The sequence below is a fragment of the Geotrypetes seraphini genome, chromosome 7, assembly GCF_902459505.1.
Source record: "Geotrypetes seraphini chromosome 7, aGeoSer1.1, whole genome shotgun sequence".
Taxonomy (NCBI): domain Eukaryota; kingdom Metazoa; phylum Chordata; class Amphibia; order Gymnophiona; family Dermophiidae; genus Geotrypetes; species Geotrypetes seraphini.
This window is the reverse complement of record NC_047090.1, coordinates 109,160,242-109,179,680: the sequence shown is the minus strand read 5'-3', so window position 1 is coordinate 109,179,680 and position 19,439 is coordinate 109,160,242. Positions and strand designations below refer to the sequence as shown.

Sequence of the window (19,439 nt, the reverse complement as noted above, 5' to 3'; positions counted from 1 at the left end):
AACTTTTTTTTATCTACTTCTTATATGAAATTTGTGTAATACTGAAACATATCTTTTTTTTTTTAATAATCTTTATTCATTTTAAAATAATTTCAATAAGTGAAAAACAGTAGATTTTACACTATAGACTTCACTTAAAATATTACAAGATTCTTACAGATCAATAACCCCCCCATTCAAATTATTCTTTATCATTCATGTAACTATAAATTTAACATAATTCCATAATTCACTACATATTTTAAACATAAAATTACACATTTACCCACTTAGACATATTTTAAACTTTATATAACCACCCTTCCCTCATCCATATTAATAATTGATTATAACCTTTATATTCCTTCCACCCTCCCTCCCTGGATGTGCAATTCTTCTAACAACAAGAATGTATAATTATATTAAATCTACAAAAGATGTCAAAGGACCCCATATTAGATTAAGATTTTAGAGTTCCCTAACTGATCAGCTCTCATTTTTTCATATTTATATATTTGATATAAACTAGCCCACCAGAATGCAAAATTTAGACAATCACAGTTTTTCTAGTTACGTGTAATCAATTGTATAGCTGTACTTGTCATAATTAAAAAGAAACTTCTTTTATATTTATCTAGGGGATCTTTGATATATAAAATGGTACCATAGATTACTATTTCATAGGTTAAAGGAATTTCAGATTCTAAAATATTAGTAATATGTCCCCAAATCGATTTCCAAAAAACCACTATCTTAGGACAATAAAACAGTAAATGATCCAATGTTCCTATGTCTAGATGACAGTGCCAGCATCTATTAGACTTTGAACTTATTCAATCTAACCTGGGTCCAAAAAGAACGATGCAACAGAAAAAAACCATGTTTGTTTCATAGATGCTGAAGCTGTACACCTCATCCTCCAAGACCAAATACGTGGTCATCGAGATGCAGAAATATACTGCTTAATCTCAATGCTCCAAATGTCTCTAAGAGCGTTTTTGGGTTTCTTATTCATAAGTTCGTATATTAATTTATACCACTCGGCGGCTTGATGTCCTAGCATGTCTGCCTGAAAACAGAGGAACTGCAAGCTGTAATAATTTTTAAAATTACGCCACTCAGGGAACCCTTTCTGAATGGCCTCCTTCAGTTGCAACCATTTATAAAATTGTAATTTTGAAATACCAAAAGATTGTTGCAGCTGTGAAAAATCCAGCAATTTCCCATTTAAGACAACATCCTCTAATGTTCTTATGCATACTTGCATCCAATCCTTCCAGGCAATTTTAGAGCCACCTATTTGTATCTTGGAATTCAGCCATAGGGATTGACACAAAGACTGTTCTATAGGTATTTCGGTTAACTTATTTATACATCTCAAAGTAAGAACATAAGAAATGCCTCTGCTGGGTCAGACCCGAGGTCCATCGTGCCCAGCAGCCCGCTCACGCGGCGGCCCAGGACCTGTGCAGTAATCTCCAAGTATCAAAAATGATGTTATTATCCTTTGCGTAACTGGGTAGTTTAATGTCTAATATATGAGATAGACGCATTGGGGACATAATTTTCCATTCCAAAATTAACCAATCTGGATAATGATCCATGAGGTCAGGTAGGATCCAGTGCATACCCTGACGCAGAATATAGGCCTGATGATACCTATAAAAATTTGGTATTTCTAGCAGTTTTGCCCATCCAAATAAATTTTATGAGAATACTATTCAATTTCTTGTAAAAAGAACTTTGAAAATAGATTGGTAACATTCCCATTTGATAACCTACCACAGGCAAGATCATCATTTTCACTGTTTGAACTCTCCCCCACCAAGATATATGTAACGGATTCCATTGTTCACACATTTCTGTAACCTTTAATAATAAAGATTTTTCATTTATTTTCATTGTTTCTTCCAATGTCTTATAAATCCATATTCCTAAATATTTTATACCCTCTTCTTTCCAAAGAAAAGGGAATTGATCAAACAAACCTTTTTGAGAATGTACATTAAGCGGAAGAATTTCAGATTTATTCCAATTTATTTTATATCCTGAAAATTTTCCAAATCTTTCAATTAAGTCCAATAAATGTGGAATAGTAGATTCAGGATTCCTCAAATGAAGCAAAATGTCTTCTGCATATGCAGAAACTTTATACTCACGACCAGCATAAGGAATACATTGAATCTCCTCTTTTTGTTGAATAGCCAATAATAAGGGTTCCAAAACAATATCAAACAAAAGAGGAGATAAGGGACATCCCTGCCTAACTCCCCTTTTTAGACAAAAACTGTCTGAGAAAGAATTATTTATATACAATCTAGCCAAAGGGGAGTTATATAAAGCTTTGATCATTTGTATAAATCCAGAACCCACTCCAAACCAATCCATTGGTTGGTACATAAAGGTCCATTCTACACGATCAAATGCCTTCTAATACATATCTAACCATGTGCGACGCAAGGAACCACATATAGAAGCAAATTAAAGGACAAAATCTGCATTTTTGGTTACTAAGGTCCTTTTTCCCATATTGTAGAGCAAAACGCATAGATGATAAATTACTCTTATTGATAAATCATTCTAATTGATTTCATTTTCGGTCGCTTAAATCTTTGTAAGTCAAGCATTTATTTTGTCCCATTAGAAGAGGGGTTGGCGAGATCAATAGGTCTCTCTTCCAGTAGGGGTGAAAGATATGTTGGCACTGCTCTTTTAATACAAAATGGACATTACCAGCAAATTGCTTTCTTCTAGGTAAGCTAGGTCAGATCCCACTCATGTGTAAAATGTCCCATTCAGTCATTTATACCTGGCTAAGCAATAGCTTGATTTGAATTTTGCATATGTGTTCTCCTATGGAAGATCATGCTCACTGAGCAAGGGAATTTCCAACAAACAGAAATGAGAGAACCCCCTCCCATAAAACAAATTCTATTGAAAGATAGGTCAATAATTAATTACGTATATTGATATGACTGCTCCTGGTTTTTATGATTTTATTTTGAATTTTTGTGTATTGTTATTGAGATCTGAATGATTTCATATTTTAAGAAATTTTTACTAAAGTGTAGTGCATGTTATCCCAGGACAAGCAGGCATGATATTCTCACATGTGGGTGACGTCATCTACGGAGCCCCGATGCGGAAGCTTTTTCAAGCAAACTTGATTGAAGATTTAAAGTTTGCTCTGCTGCTCCACGCATGCGTGCCTTCCTGCTCCACTAGAGGGCGCATCTCCCGCTCGTGGTCTCCAGTTCAAATTTTTCCGCTGAGCCTAGAAGTCGTATATTTTTAGGCTCTGCCCCAACTGCCTTCTAGCACCGCGATTTTTTCTTGTTTTATTGAGTTAGTTGCTGTGCGCTTTTTTCTCTTGATTTTTTATCTGTTCCTGCTTCATTTTGACCGACCCGGAGGCTTCCGGGTTGCCGCGGCCGCGTGGCTACTTAGGCCTCGGCCAGTTTCGTTTTTCTATGTCCCGGCCTTTGACCGACTTTAAAAAGTGCACCCGGTGCAAGCGACTTCTTTCCATCACAGACCCGCATCACCGGTGCATCCTCTGCCTGGGGGCCGCTCATCCAACCGACTCCTGCCCCCAGTGCGCTACTTTTCAGAACCGGGCCCTTCGTCGAAGAAAAGCCCGCATGGCGGACCTATTCACTGCCGACCAACCCTCTACCTCGGCCTCGAGGTCGGCCCCGGCCTCGACCCCGGCCTTGACCTCGGCCCCGAATACCTCAGTGCCACCTCGAGACCCGACCCCGAAGACCTCGGGACAGCAAAAAGCCTTGGCCCCGGGTAAGTCTCCTCTTCCTTCTTCAGATTCCGCACCAGCGAAGAAGCCAGCCTCGGGGACACCGGCGACGCATGGTGGAACCCCCATGCTTTCAGCCCCGGCGAAGCCCCCCAAGCCTTCGGGCCGTGCCTCCACCACACGGGAATACTCTGACACGAGGTCGCCCCCGGTGGAGTGCACCGAGGCATCGGACATGCCCTCGATGCTGTCCGTGCCCGTCTTCCAGGACCTACTCCGGGCGATGATCTCATCGGAGCTGTCCGCTGCACTTTCCCATCTACAACCGGCCCAGACCTCGACCTCGCATGCGCCGGACCAGCCTGAGCCTCGTGTCGAGCCCCCTCGGGGCAAAGTGCGCCAGCTTCGCCGCATTTCATCCTCCTCGGATTCCTCCCCGAGGCGCCTGAGACGCTATTATTGTTTATTGTTTATTTAGTTTTTGATTAAACGCTTTCTCGATTCTTCAAAGCGTTGTACAGAGTATAAAATAACATTTCAACAAACAATGTAATTAGTTAAAACATACTTTCTATAAACTACAAGGCTAACCACGATACTAACTAAATTATTATCGACAAACGTACAATGGACAGTTACATTGGACACAAATTGGGAAGGGGGGTGAAATACAATTGAAATAGTAAATGAGAGAAACGGTTAAGGTAAACACAAAAGGGTTAGGAATAATTAGAAGAAAAAAAAAGAACTGGTTTGAATACAAAAGGATTAGGAATAATTAGAAAAGAAAAAAAAAAACTGATTTAAGTTAAACTCTAAAATACAGTACTTCAATTAAAAGCGTCTTTAAAAAGAAAGCATTTTAGGTTGCTTTTAAAATTTTTAAAGTTTTTTTCCATTTTTAAATAAAGTGGCAGGGCATTCCAGATCGTAGGGGCTGTCACGGAGAAGATTGAGGTGCGGCGTGTGCCAATAATTTTTAAAGAGGGAATATTAAGATTGAACTGGGATATTGATCTTAAAGATCTCGGAGGGTCGTATGGGATCAGAAGTCTGTCAATAAAAGCTGGGGAATTAGTCTGGATAGTTTTGAATGTCAGGAGGGCTATTTTGTACGTTACCCTATGTGAAATAGGCAGCCAGTGGGCATTTTTAAGCAAAGGGGTAACGTGATCATATTTTGAGGCTCCTGAGATTATCTTAATGGCCGTGTTTTGAATGAGCTGCAAGCGTTTTAAGTCCTTGTGGTAAATTCCTTTTAACAGCGAATTACAATAATATATTTTTGATATTACGAGCGAGTGGATCAGAACGTTGAGGGAACTAATGTCAAGAAGGGGGGCCAATGATCGAATCATTCTTAATTTATAAAAGCAGTTTTTGACCAATGCGCTTATTTGAGGACGGAATGTTAGCTTACTATCGATAAGGACCCCTAAAATTTTTGTAGTTGTAATTGGTGAAAGTGAAATATTATCAATGATGATTGGAGAAATTAGTTGTGCTCCTTCGTTTCCGGGGAATAAGAGAATATTAGTTTTTGAAATACTTAATGATAGCTTATTGCTGTTTAACCAGTCATGAACTTTACTTAGTTTTTGATTGATTGCCTGGATCTCGTTTTGGTTAGTTGATTCAATAGGGTGCAATAGTTGGAGATCATCCGCATAAGCGTACACCGTAAATCCTATTGATTGACAAAGAGTCAAAAGAGGCACCAAGTAAACATTGAATAATAAAGGTGATAAAATAGAACCTTGTGGGATACCAAAGTTAGAATGGAAGGGTTTTGATTTTGAATGATTGAATTGAACTGTAGAGGCTCTTTCGGAAAAATAAGAATGAAACCATTCTAGGGCTTGATCAGCTACACCTATAGAAAAAAGACGTTGTAATAAGAGTTGATGGTCAATGGTGTCAAATGCTGCAGCGAGATCTAAGGAAATTAAAAGAACAGATTTATGATGGTCAAGATAATAATTTATGGATGTGGTGAGACCGAGTAATGAGTGCTCTGTAGAATGGTTTATACGGAAACCAGTTTGATTAGGGTGAAGTACGTGTGTTTTTTCGACATAATCGGCCAATTGTTGAAATACAATTTTTTTCAGTTAATTTAGACAGAAAAGGAAGATTTGCAATTGGTCGATAGTTAGAGCAATTATTCAAATTATTTTTTGGGTCTTTGATAATAGGAGAAATGATAGAATGTTTCCAGACTGGCTGGATGTTGGCTGTAGATAGACAGGTGTGGATAATTTGAAGAATATATGGCCCAAAAACTGTAAAGTGACGTTTCAAAAAAAATGGAGGGATGGGCTCTAGTTTAGAGCCTTTAATGTTGATGCATTGTAAAGTGTTTTCTATGGCTTTCAAAGATGGCAATAGAAAATTTGATAATGTGGTGTGAAATGTCTGGGACCTAGATATCATGTTGTCGCTTGTTGAAGGGCTGGGTAAGTTGGTACTTGTGGATATTTTATTAGTGATTTTGGATCTGATCAAATTTATTTTTTCTTGAAAATAATTGGCTAAAGCTTGAGCTGTTGGAGTTTCGTCGGTCAGAGTTAATTTTTTATTTTTGAAAGTAGTTAGTTGTTTAAGAATTTTAAACAAGGCTGATGAGTTATTAGTATTAGAAATTTTTTTTGCGTAGTATTGTTTCTTAGTATTGTTAATTGATTGTCGATAGTATTGTGATTGTTAGTTATAGTTATCTAAATTTTCCTGGGTAGGTTTGAATCGCCATTTACGTTCAGTCTCTTCATCTGAATGCTTGGTTTCTCTCCCCCTGACTTCTCTCCCTGTGTCGCAATCAGTCAAGGAAATACTGGAAGCCTCGAGGAAGGCTTCCCAAAAGTGGACCAGATTCTCGTCCTGGTGCTCCTCGCACGACCAGGACCCGGAGTCGGTCCCGGTCCCCTTGGTCCTGGAGTATTTGCTCCATCTTTCTCACTCCGGCCTAAAGACCAACTCCATTCGGGTACATCTTAGTGCAATTGCTGACTTCCATCAAACCCTGGAAGGAAAAGCCCTTTCACTCCACCCCCTAGTTTCTCGTTTCATGAAAGGTCTTCTGAATGTCCACCCTCCTCTCAAACTAGAGAGTTGCGCGGGGACAGAAATCCCACCCGTCCCCACCCGTCCCTGCCAAAGTCCCACCCGTCCCCACGAGGAATCCCACCCGTCCCCGTGAGGAATCCCTCCGTCCCCACCCGTCCCCGTGAGGAATCCCCTCCGTTCCCACCCGTCCCCGCGAGGAATCCCCTCCGTCCCCGCCCGTCCCTATAAACTTCAGAAATAGTTATTTCATTTAATTATGCTACTGAATTAAAGGCTCTGGTAGAAACCATTTACAAATAAGCAAAAAGACTTTATTAATTTGAAAATATTAATTGGGAAGAATACATACTTTGCAAATGGGTTTCTACCAGAGCCTCTAATGTTTATAAATTTTTATCAACACAACTAATATACTACTTTATCCTGAAGCAAAATAAAAAAAAAGAAATATAATTCTTTTCCTACCTTTGTTGCCTGGTTTCTGCTTTCCTCATGTTCTCATTCAATTCCTTCCATCCACTGTCTCTCTTCCTTCTGCATCTTCCATTTGCTCTGTTACTGTGCCTCTCCCTTTCTTCCCCCTTCCAAATTGGTCTGGCACCCATCTTCTTCTCTCCGCTCCCCCCATAGTCTGGCATCTGTCTTCTTCCCTGCCAGCGTCTTCTCCCTACTCTCTCTTCCCCATTTCCTTTCAGCGTCCTTCTCCCCCCATCTTCCCCATGTCCTGTCAGCGTCCTTCTCCCCCCTCTGTCTTCCACATGTGTTTTCAGTGTCCTTCTCCCCCCTCTGCTTCCCCATGTCCTTTCAGCGTCCTTCTCCCTCTCTGTCTTCCCCATGGCCTTTCAGCGTCCTTCTCCACCCACCCCCGTCTTCCCCATGTCCTTTCAGCGTCCTTCTCCACCCCTTTGTCTTCCCCATGTGCTTTCAGCATCCTTCTACCCCCTCTGTCTTCCACAAGTGCTTTCAGAGTCCTTTCCCCCCCCGCCCTTCCCATGGCCTTTCAGCGTCCTTCTCCACCCCTTTATCTTCCCCATGTCCTTTCAGCGTCCTTCTCCACCCCTTTGTCTTCCCCATGTGCTTTCAGCATCCTTCTCCCCCCTCTGTCTTCCACAAGTGCTTTCGGAGTCCTTCCCCCCCCCCCCCGCCCTTCCCATGGCCTTTCAGCGTCCTTCTCCACCCCTTTGTATTCCCCCATGTGCTTTCAGCGTCCTTCTCCCTCCTCTGTCTTCAAGTGCTTTCAGCGTCCTTCTCCCCCCCTCCTTCTCTACCGCCCCGGGTGCAGCACAGCCGGCCAGGTCCCCTTACTTTTGTGGCACTTCCCCGACCGACTGACAACAGCCCCGGTCCGACAAACCTCCCTGCCCTTAATTGCGAATCTAAATTACCTTATTACAGCTGCTGTAAGAAGATAATTTAGATTTGCGGCTACAGGGCAGGGAGGATTGTCGGACCGGGGCTGTTGTCGGTCGGTCGGGGAAGTGCCACAAAAGTAAGGGGACCTGGCCGGCTGTGCTGCAACCGGGGCGGGGTGTGGCGGGGCGGACCGCCCCGTCCCTTGGTAGGCACTCGAACCGCGAGGCTACTCTCCTCCTTACCTGCACTGCCTGCAGCACAGAGCCAAACGGAAGTCTTCCCGACTCAGTCGCGCGGCTCTTCTCTCTACCTTCTCTGCTTGCAGCACAGAGCCGAACGGAAGTCTTCCCGACGTCAGCGCTTACGTCGGAGGGAGGGAGGGCTTTAAGCTTTAAGCCCTCCCTCCCCTCCGACGTCAGCGCTGACGTCGGGAAGACTTCCGTTCGGCTCTGTGCTGCAAGCAGAGAAGGTAGAGAGAAGAGCCGCGCGACTGAGTACATCCAGCCCCGCAGGAACCCCGCGACCCTCTGAGGCGTCCCCACGGGATCCCCGCGACCCTAGGGGGCGTCCCCACGGGATCCCCGCGACCCTAGGGGCGTCCCCACGGGATCCCCGTGACCCAAAGGGGGAACCCGCGGGATGCCCGGGGGTCCCGCGGGATTCCCGTCGTCCCCGTTCCCGTGCAGCTCTCTATCTCAAACCTCCCCCGGTGGTTTGGGATCTTAATGTGGTCCTGGCTCAACTCATGAAACCCCCTTTCGAGCCATTAGACAAATGCCATCTGAAATTCCTCACTTGGAAGGTGATCTTCCTGCTCGCACTCACTTCCGCCCGACGAGTTAGCGAGCTACAGGCGCTGGTGGCGCACCCCCCTTTCACTGTATTCCATCATGACAAGGTGGTCCTCCGCACTAACCCTAAGTTCTTGCCTAAAGTGGTGTCTGATTTTCATCTCAATCAGTCCATCGTCTTGCCAGTATTTTTCCCCAAGCCCCACTCTCATCCCGGAGAGATGGCGCTACACACGCTTGACTGTAAGAGAGCGTTGGCCTTCTACCTCCAACGCACTCAGTCTCATCGGACAACCCCACAATTGTTTTTGTCCTTCGACCCTAACCGGCTGGGTCACCCAGTTTCCAAGCGCACCTTGTCCAACTGGTTGGCTGCTTGTATTTCTTTTTGCTACGCTCAGGCTGGTCTCTCGCTGCATGGTCGAGTAACGGGACATAAAGTCCGAGCAATGGCAGCCTCCGTAGCTTTCCTCTGATCCACACCCATTGAGGAAATCTGCAAGGCTGCCACGTGGTCTTCGGTTCATACTTTCACCTCCCACTACTGCCTGGATACATTGTCCAGGAGCGATGGCCGTTTTGGCCAATCGGTATTGCGTAATCTATTCACCTAAATTGCCAACTTCCCTCCATCCCTTTTCAATTAGCTTGGAGGTCACCCACATGTGAGAATATCATGCCTGCTTGTCCTGGGATAAAGCACAGTTACTTACCGTAACAGGTGTTATCCAGGGACAGCAGGCATATATTCTCACAACCCGCCCGCCTCCCCGAGGTTGGCTTCTTTGCTGGTTAAGTGAACTGGAGACCATGAGGGGGAGATGCGCCCTCTAGTGGAGCAGGAAGGCACGCATGCATGGAGCAGCAGAGCAAACTTTAAATCTTCAATCAAGTTTGCTTGAGAAAGCTTCCACATCGGGGCTCCGTAGATGACGTCACCCACATGTGAGAATATATGCCTGCTGTCCCTGGATAACACCTGTTACGGTAAGTAACTGTGCTTTATCTGCTACAGGGCCTATAGAGATAAAATGGGTCCTATTGCAGATAAAATGCTAATCTTCAATAAAAGACCCCATTGATTTCCTAGTTTAGTTTATATGTTATGAAGATCTAATGCCATTAAGCAATACTAATTTTATTTCATGGGCCATGTACAAATACTGCATGCAGACTTCACTAGCAAGCACTGTTAGTAAACGACCCCTTATGTGATTTATTGTTAAATGATTTATTGAGGAGTAAAGAGGATAAGAATAAATCATTTATGTGATAATGATTATATTCAGTTTAGTACTATATACAGTAACAATATAGGTTTAATCATTTTATAATGCTAGGTCTGAATATTCTAAGCATAGGATTGCTAAATACAGTATCTTAATTCAAGCAAAGCTTGGGACACGTATATAGAACCTTTAAGGGAGAAATGGCATTGATGGGCAGACTAGAGAGGCCATATGCTCTTTATTTGCCTGTATATCTATCTGTTTCTATTTTCCTAGTTGATCCCCACATTAAGCATGTAATAGAAAGTTTTACGATCAAAGGATTGTTATGATTTTATTTGGTTTTTGTTTTTAATATTGTAGTGGATCAAATAAAAAAGGAGCCTGAGCAAGCACCAGAAGCTGTAAAGCAAGAGGAGAAGGAGGCTGTAAAGAATTTGCAACAAAGCAGTGGCACCAAAGGACCTCCAGAGAAACGAATGCGACTCCAGTGATAAAAGGAAATAGCTATGGCATGAGACCTAAAGTGAGCTCATTGGATGAAAACATGCCCGTGATCAGTATTCTAAAGCTCGTTTGCACAGGCCTATATCCTGGTTTGGCATTTTGGCCAGTAGAGCAAAAACCAAGTGCCTGATATACATTCATTCTGTGCCAGGAAAGTTGGTGGTCATTCTTGGGTTTCCCCATCTGCTCTCAGAAGGGCAATCAACATTTCTTTAGGTTTTCTAATTGGGAATCATTTAATTAGTAGTAAAATCATGAAGTTCTCCCTTAAATGCATTTTATGAAGAAGAAAAATGGACTTGTCCATTTATTTGTGGTATCAATTGCACAGACAAGGAGTAACGGAGATAGGCAAACAAATCTAGAATGTGAGTTTTAGTGGAGATTGAATTTCAGCAGGACTGCCTGGGTTCCCAGGCTCCACCATCCAACGAAAATGAACTACTTGGCTGAGGTGGGGGCTGAAGCAGAAAGAGAAGAAGAAGGTAGGAGAAGAGCACATGGGGGAGAGACAAAATTACAAGAATGTGTAAGTTGGAAAGAATCTATCCTCTGAGCAACTGCAAAAGACACAAAATGGATCAACTGTACCACCTACAAGAGGACAAGAAATAAAATGTTCTCTTTTTGAATTGCCGTGCAGTTGTAGACATTTCTTTCAGTTTTTCTTTTGTGTCTATGGAGATGCCAGTATTTGGAGATGTAATAAAATGGGTGTACTGTTTTTACATGTAAAACAGATAAAGTACAGAATAAATTGACAAAAATTAGACAAAGTGTCTAGCAGTTTGCAAAGTCTGTTCTAATAGGATCCCCACTTCATAATCTCAGCTTGAAAGTCCTTTTTTACTGAGACAATACTACTAATTTCTATAGTGCTACTTGTAGATGTAAGCAGCACACAGTGCAAAAAAAAACCCCCACACTATTTGTCATTGCATAAAAGTATTTGTAATCGGAGATAGAAGTTGAAATTATGTATTATACTCGTATAGTTTATGGCTGGGGGGTTTTTTTGGGGGGGAGGGTTTAACAAAATAAAACCAAGCATTTTTTTTGTCTTTTTTAAAAACATGTTTTGAGCCGATACTGCAGCTCCACAAACCTATTAGATGCTACTTTTTTTTTTTTTTTTTTTTGCAGACTTGGTGGGGTTTGTCTGCTAAGGTGTGCTAATGAATTTAGTGCATGTTAAATGCTCTGTAGCCTATTCTATTTAATGTGCACCTTAGTGAATAGACCCCTCAATTTCAGATCTGGGTTTTTTTTGTTTCATCTGTTGCAGTACAGATTATAGACTACTGGTAGCTGTTTATGAAATAAATACTTAATCTGAGACCCTAGACAAAGTTCCACTGCCCATGCCCTCCTGTTTGCTTCCTTTGGAAATCAACTTGAGCCTGATTTGCAACTTTGCTGCAAGCATTAGGCATCTGTTTGAAAAAGTTACAATTAAGCTGTACTGTCTTTTCTAGTATGTCTTTTTCTGTATTAAGGAAGCATGTCCCTGCTAAGGATTTGAGTTTGAACCCTGATGTTGGCCTAGTGAAGAAGGAACTGAAGTCGGACAGATTATTCATCTGCATATGCTCCTGTGAGCAGGTGAAAGCCCTTTCATGAGTCTTGGAAGAGAGATTCTTATTTGCTACCCTTACCCAATAGCTTTGTTTGCACTAATAAGGTATTAAAAACATTTATGAATTTCTGTTCAGTGAGTAATTAATGGTTTAAGTTTAGCTTTCAGATCTAGATAGAAGAATGCTATATTTTTGTGGGCCAGTATTCACTTGCCAAACAAGAAAACTATGCCCATTTAACTAAATCTCTTAGCTCCAACCTGCACCATCTCTTTGTCACACACTAGGAAATGATACTAGTATTATGTGTGTGCATATACTTAGGATGAGTGTATTAACCATCACTGAAACACTCAAACTCTGTTACAAAAGCTCATGTAAACTGCTCTGAATTGACACCTGAGTCATTAGTAGTGGTATAGAAGCTTTCAATAAACAATAAACTCCCTACTCAAAGTACCCGCACCTCCATTCTCTCCTTCACTTTCTCTCCAGACTATGGCTGGGTTCTTCTACAAGGTTCACAAGATTCACCTTGAGTTCTCAACCAGGTCACCTCCCTCCCATCTGTCCTTTCTGCTAACCTTCCTTCAACTCCTGCCACCTTTTCCTCCTTTTCTGAAATCACTGAAGAGGAAACTACACATCTTCTCTCCTCCTCCAAACCCACTATCTACTCTTCTGATCCAATTCCAACCCATCTACTCAGCACTATCTCTCCCATTGTCATCCCTTCTGTCACATCCTCCACCTATCACTCTCCATTACATAGTTACACCTCTAAAAAAAAACCTCATTAGACCCTACATGCCCCTCCAACTATTGCCCCATTTCCCTCCCCTTCTTATCCAAGCTACTTGATCATAAGAACATAAGCAGTGCCTCTGCTGGGTCAGACCAGAGGTCCATCATGCCCAGCAGTCCGCTCACGCGGCGGCTCATCAGGTCCAGGACCTGCATAGTAATCCTCTATCTATACTCTTCAGTCCCCTTTTCCTTCAGGAAATCATCCAATCCTTTCTTGAAACCCAGTAGCGTACTCTGTCGTATCACACCCTCTGGAAGCGCATTCCAGGTGTCCACCACCCTTTGGGTGAAGAAGAACTTCCTAGCATTGGTTCTGAATCTGTCCTCTCTCAACTTTTCCGAATGCCCTCTTGTTCTGGTAGTTTTCGAAAGTTTGAAAAATCTGTCCCTCTCCACTTTCTCTGTGCCCTTCAAGATCTTGTAAGTCTCTATCATGTCCCCTCTAAGCTTCCGCTTCTCCAGGGAAAAGAGGCCCAGTTTCTCCAATCTTTCAGCATATGAAAGGTTTTCTATACCCTTTTTCAGTTGCGTCGCTCTCCTCTGAACCCTCTGGAGTATCGCCATATCCTTCCTCAGGTACAGCGACCAATATTGGACGCAGTACTCCAGATGCGGGCACACCATCGCCCGATACAACGGCAAGATAACGTCCTTCATTTTGGTTGTAATACCTTTCTTGATAATACCTAGCATTCTGTTTGCCTTCTTAGAGGCCGCTGCGCACTGTGCCGACGGCTTCATTGTTTTGTCCACCTGTACCCCTAAGTTCTTCTCTAGGCTACTTTCTCCCATTACCAGCCCTCCCATCGTATAGCTGTACCTCGGGTTTCTGTTTCCTACATGCAAGACTTTACATTTCTCTACATTAAACTTCATCTGCCATTTATTTGCCCACTCTCCCAGTTTGTTCAGGTCCCTTTATAACTCTTCACAGTCCTCTTTATTCCTATCCTCACTAAAAAGTTTTGTGTCGTCTGCGAATTTTATAACTTCGCACTTCAGCCCTGTTTCTAGGTCATTTATGAATACATTGAACAGCAGCGGTTCAAGTACCGAACCCTGCTGAACACCACTCGTGACCCTTCTTCAGTCCAAGTAGTGGCCCTTCACTCCTACCGTTTGCTTCCTACCCACCAACCAATTTTTGGTCCATCTATGTACATCCCTTTCCATCCCATGGTTCTTTAGTTTCCATGCTATTCACTGCCATTTCCTGGACTTTCTCTCCTCTCAAGCTATTCTTGATCAAGTTCAATCATGCTTTCACCCATTCTGTTCCACTGAAACTGCCCTTGATAAAATCTCCAATGACCTGTTCCTGGCCAGATCCAAAGACCTCTACTCTATCCTCATCCTTCTTGAGCTATCTGCTGCTTTCAGCATTGTTGATAAGCACTTATTCCTCGATATACTGTCTTTACTGGGATTCTTGGGCTCTGTTACTTCTTATCTTTCCCATCACACTTTCAGTGTATGCAATGGTGGATCCTCTTCCAGTACTATCCCACTATCAATCAGTGTATCCTATGGCTCTGTCTTGGGACCTCTCCTTTTATCAATTCTATACCCACTCCCTCGGTGCACTGATCTACCATGATTTTCAGTATCACTTCTATGCCGATGATTCCCAGATCTGTCTCCCCACACCAGATATCTCCACAGGAATCCAGGCCTGAGTCTCAGCCTGCCTTTCTGACATTCACGCCTGGATGTCTCACTGCCATCTGAAACTGAATATGGCTAAGACCAAGCTCCTTATCTTTCCATCTAAACCCACCTTCCCCCCTTCTCTATTTCTGTGGACAACACTCTCATCCTCAGCGTCATCCTTGATTCTTCTCTTTCCTTCTCTGTTCAGATCCAAGAAACTGCTAAAGCCTGTCTATTCCTTGATAATATTACCAAAATCTGACCTCTCTCTTCCGAGCACACTACCAAAACCCTTATCCACACTCGCATCCCCTCTCGCTTAGATTTTATCGAGAACATTAGAGAATCTTCCCCTAATATCCCTGGAATAATCCAATGGGCCGCTGTCACGGCTGTTAATGTAATGGTTTAAAAAAAGACGAGTCATTCTCAAAAACCATGCATGCAAATGAGGTTCACGGAGTATTGTGAAGGTTCACTATATTTACATGTGATGAGTTGCTGGTGATAGCAATCGGCACATGCGCAGAATACACCACAAAAGGAGACTTACATGTGTGTATGTGCCAGGAAAAGCAATGCTGTCATCATCATCTTCGCGTCTCATCACATATCTTCTCATCAAGACAATATGGAAAGTACGCGGATAAGAACTGCCATCTGCTATTATAGTACAAAACACATGCAACTCACAAATGCCTATAATTCACAGCTTTTGAATTTTATAATTTTTTATGTCAAATTTTATCATGACTCCAAACAATCACAAGTCAATCAATATATATGATTAAATAAAAAGTAAAGTGCTCAGACCCTTAACAAAGCTGTTCAGTGCATTCACCAAAATGTGGTTGCCATAGAGACCACCATTGCCTTTACCGTCCCTTTTACTGCCTTATATCCAAGAACTTAGCATAAAATAAAGAGATAACACCAAAACTTATCTTAAGTTCTGTGGCGGGCAGTTGACAACTCCATTCATAAGACAGCCACAGGAGAAAGTGCTAGTGCTAAACATGCTGGTGTTTAAAATGCTAGACGCTGTTTGTGAAAATGACCCCCCGACTCAAGTTTTGCACTCTTCATCAGGAGGGGACACTGCATTAAATTACAAACACACCTCTTAATTCTATAAAGAAAAATTTGGTATTGAATTATACTAAACAGATCAAAATAATAAATCATCTCAAAATCTGCAACTATTAAAATTGCTAAATACCTTCTCTCAGCAGCTTCCCGCCAGAAGGACTGGCAAAGGCCAGACAACAATGGAAGATTAACTGTTAGCTAAATTTCCTGTTAGATAAAGAAAGGATGACGTCAGCCAACAGCTGAGGACAACTAACCTGACGACAACAGGAGGTCACAACTGGAATCAATTGATTTCTGCATTAAGGCCTTATGTGTCAATGTATGCCATTTGAAAATAAATCTATGTTCTATAGAAAGAAGAAATTTAGACAGGTCCCCTGAAAAGTTTTTTACATGACTCAGCACAGTATTCTTAACATCCGTTATTAAATGATTATACTCAACCCAATGGGGCATTAAGGGATAAACGTCCACATCTAATGTTACTTAAATGGTCAGCTATACAGACTTTAATCTTCCTAATAGTGTGTCCAATATAACATTTGCCACAAGGGCATATAATGCGGTATATAACTCCATTAGAATCGCAAGTAGTATTAGATAATCGATGGAATAACTTGCCATTACTATGAGGAATCTCGATATTATCTGCAGGAAGACTATATTGGCAACAAGAACACTTCCCACAACCCTTATGGAGATGCCGGATACCATATTGACGAGAAAATCCCCTATGATGTAATATTTCACCCAGGTTGCGTCCTCTAGAGAACGCAAAGTGGGGAATAACCAGATGAACCTGCAAAACTGACCAATGTTTTTTAACAATATCTCTTATGATAGCACTATTGGCAGAATATGGCAAAATGCAGGCAAGAACATTATCTTCTCTGTGAGAATTTGAATTAATAAGCCACTCCCACTGGCAATATTTAGCTCTTTTCCAAGCTTTCCTAATGATATGTTTGGGATAACCTCTGTTGATAAATTTCTCATAAATCAATAACGATTGACTGTTGAAATCTGTTTCATCTGAGCAAATCTTTCTTAAATGAAGGAACTGCTCTGTGGTAATACTGTTGTTAAGAGCTCTAGGGTGAAAGCTTTGATACTGGAGTAAAATTACAATCTGATGGCTTTTTGTATAGGAAGTTTTGCTAATAGTAACTCTTCCATTGTTGTCTGGCCTTTGCCAATCCTGGTGGGAAGCTGCGAGAGAAGGTATTTAGCAATTTTAATAGTTGTAGATTTTGAGATTTATTATTTTGATCTATTTAGTATAATTCAATACCCAATTTTTCTTTATAGAAGTAAGAGGTGTGTTTGTTTGTAATTTTATGCAGTGTCCTCTCCTGATGAAGAGTGCAAAACTCAAGTCGGAGGGTCATTTCCACAAACGGCGTCTAGCATTTTAAACACCAGCACGTTTTGCACTAGCTCTTTCTCCTGTGGCTTCCTTATGAATGGAGTTGTCAACTGCCTGCCGCAGAACTTAAGATAAGTTTTGGTGTTATCTCTTTATTTTATGCTAAGTTCTTGGATATAAGGTGGTGAAAGGGACGGTAAAGGCAATGATGGTCCCTATGGCAACCACAGTTTGGTGAATGTACTGAACAGCTTGGTTAAGGGTCTGAGCACTTTACTTTTTTTAAATCATATATATTGATTGACCTGTGATTGTTTGGAGTTTGGATATTATCACAGTATATAATATTTCCTCCCTAAAAGATTTGTTATTAAATTTTATGATGAGCCAAAGCCAGAAACACATGAGACATGCCTATAATACACATGCTCAAAAGGGGTGCTTTTGTCCCCCCCAAAAAAAAAAAATCCTACTATAAGTCATGTAAATCTTGTAATTTTTTTTTTTTTTCATATCAAATTTTATCATGAGCCACAGCCAGAAACACATGCCTGAGATGCATTTAGAGAATGACAAGGGGACAAATTTTTCCCCATCCCCATGACTTCTTTTCCTGCCCCATTCCCACAAACTCTGCCCTCATCTGCACAAGCCTCAAACACTTTAATATCATAAATATATGAGGCTTGTGCGGTTAAGGCAGAGCTTACAGGGATGGGGCAGGTACGGGGACAAATTTGTCCCAACATCATTCTCTAGAGGTGATTTTCACATTACTGGCACCTCCGAAGTAGTTGGTGATTTTTGGTTGCCAAAAGCTGGCACCGCGCTTGGGGAATCATCCAGAGTGCTCCTTTGAATATTGGTGAGCCCATTTCACTATTAATGTCCTTGTACTATATTTGAATGGAAAAGACTATGGTGAGCCATTTTGATAATTGGCTGGAACAGGTTTAGCAACCATCATTAAGGGAACGGTAAGTTTTGAGAATCTGGCTCTGAGATGCAAATTATATATAATATCACTGGAAAAATCTGACAGATGGCCATTATTGTAACAGTTTCAAAAAGACAAGTTAGTCTAAAAAAATAATTTTAAAAAATGCCCATGCAAATGAGGTTCACAGAGTTTTGTGAAGGGTCGCTAAATTTACATGTGATGAGTTGCTGGTGATAGTAATTGGCACATGTGCAGAATACACCCCGAAAGGAGGCTTCAATGTGCGCATGTGCTGGGAAAAGCAACGCCATCATCATCAACTTTGGATCTCATTGCATATCTTCTCATCAGGACAGCATAGAAAGCACGAGGATAAGAACACTGACAGTATGACAGGCTCCGTCTCTGGCGATATTCAAGTCCAGGCTGAAGACCCACTTTTTTGAAACTGTTTTAAATCTTAACCCTACCATTTTGTAAAGCACCACATTGTTTGTCACTCCCTCTGTAGCTTCCTACCCTCTCTACCTCTTCTCCCTTTGTATTTCCCCAAATGAACCGCATATATTGATTTACCATCTACTTGCTAGTTCAGATACAAGACTCTAGCAGTCAGGAATACTAGAAAACATTGAACTAGAAATACCTTTTATTGTACTGGGCTGTAGGGGGGCAAAAAGAGGAGATGGGGTGACAGGAAATACTGTACCTTTTTATACTGATAAGGGGCTGGGGGCAAAAAGAAAAGGAATTGGGGGTGACAGGAAAATATATTTTTTGTATTTTGGGAGGCTGGGGAAAAATAGGGATGGGTTGACAGGAAAAAAATTATATCTTTGGACTGTTGTAGGCTGTCAGTGGAATCAATGATAGATGGAGTGGGTGGGGGTGAGAGATATAATATGAATGGATGGGATTGGGAACAGGTAAGAGAGTCTCTTCTGAGTGTCGTGAATGAGGCCCTTTATTTTCTCATATGATAAAACTGTCCAATTTAAAGTCAGGCGTAACTCTTTGCTAAAGTCAAATATGAAATTCTATGATGATGATGCCATTTAGCATTTTATAAAAAAAAGGAGAGGAGGATGGGATTTCATTTTAAATGAGCATTTCCAGAGAGCTCTTAGTTCTATATACACTTTATCCCAAGCTGTATTTGACTAAAAACTTAACTGGTTTAAAATTAGAGAATTGACATGGGGACAAATGTTTCCTTCTAGCAGGAACTCATTTTCCCATCCTGGCAAGTTCTTTTCCTGTCCCTGCCCCATCCCTGAAGGCTGTCCTCATCTGAACAAGCCACACACATTTTAAAATTATAAGTGTTCGAGGCT

The 19,439-nt window shown here is 41.7% G+C and overlaps 1 protein-coding gene across 1 annotated transcript in view; it reads left to right on the top strand.

Moving 5' to 3' along the window:
• MED6 (mediator complex subunit 6) overlaps positions 1-11,663 on the top strand; it is a 42,261-nt gene extending 30,598 nt beyond the window's left edge. The window contains exon 8 of the mRNA XM_033953351.1: positions 10,530-11,663. Within this exon, the coding sequence (XP_033809242.1) occupies positions 10,530-10,660 (131 nt within the window). The 3' untranslated portion in view covers positions 10,661-11,663. The remainder of the gene's footprint in view (positions 1-10,529) is intronic.
• Positions 11,664-19,439: the final 7,776 nt, after the last annotated feature.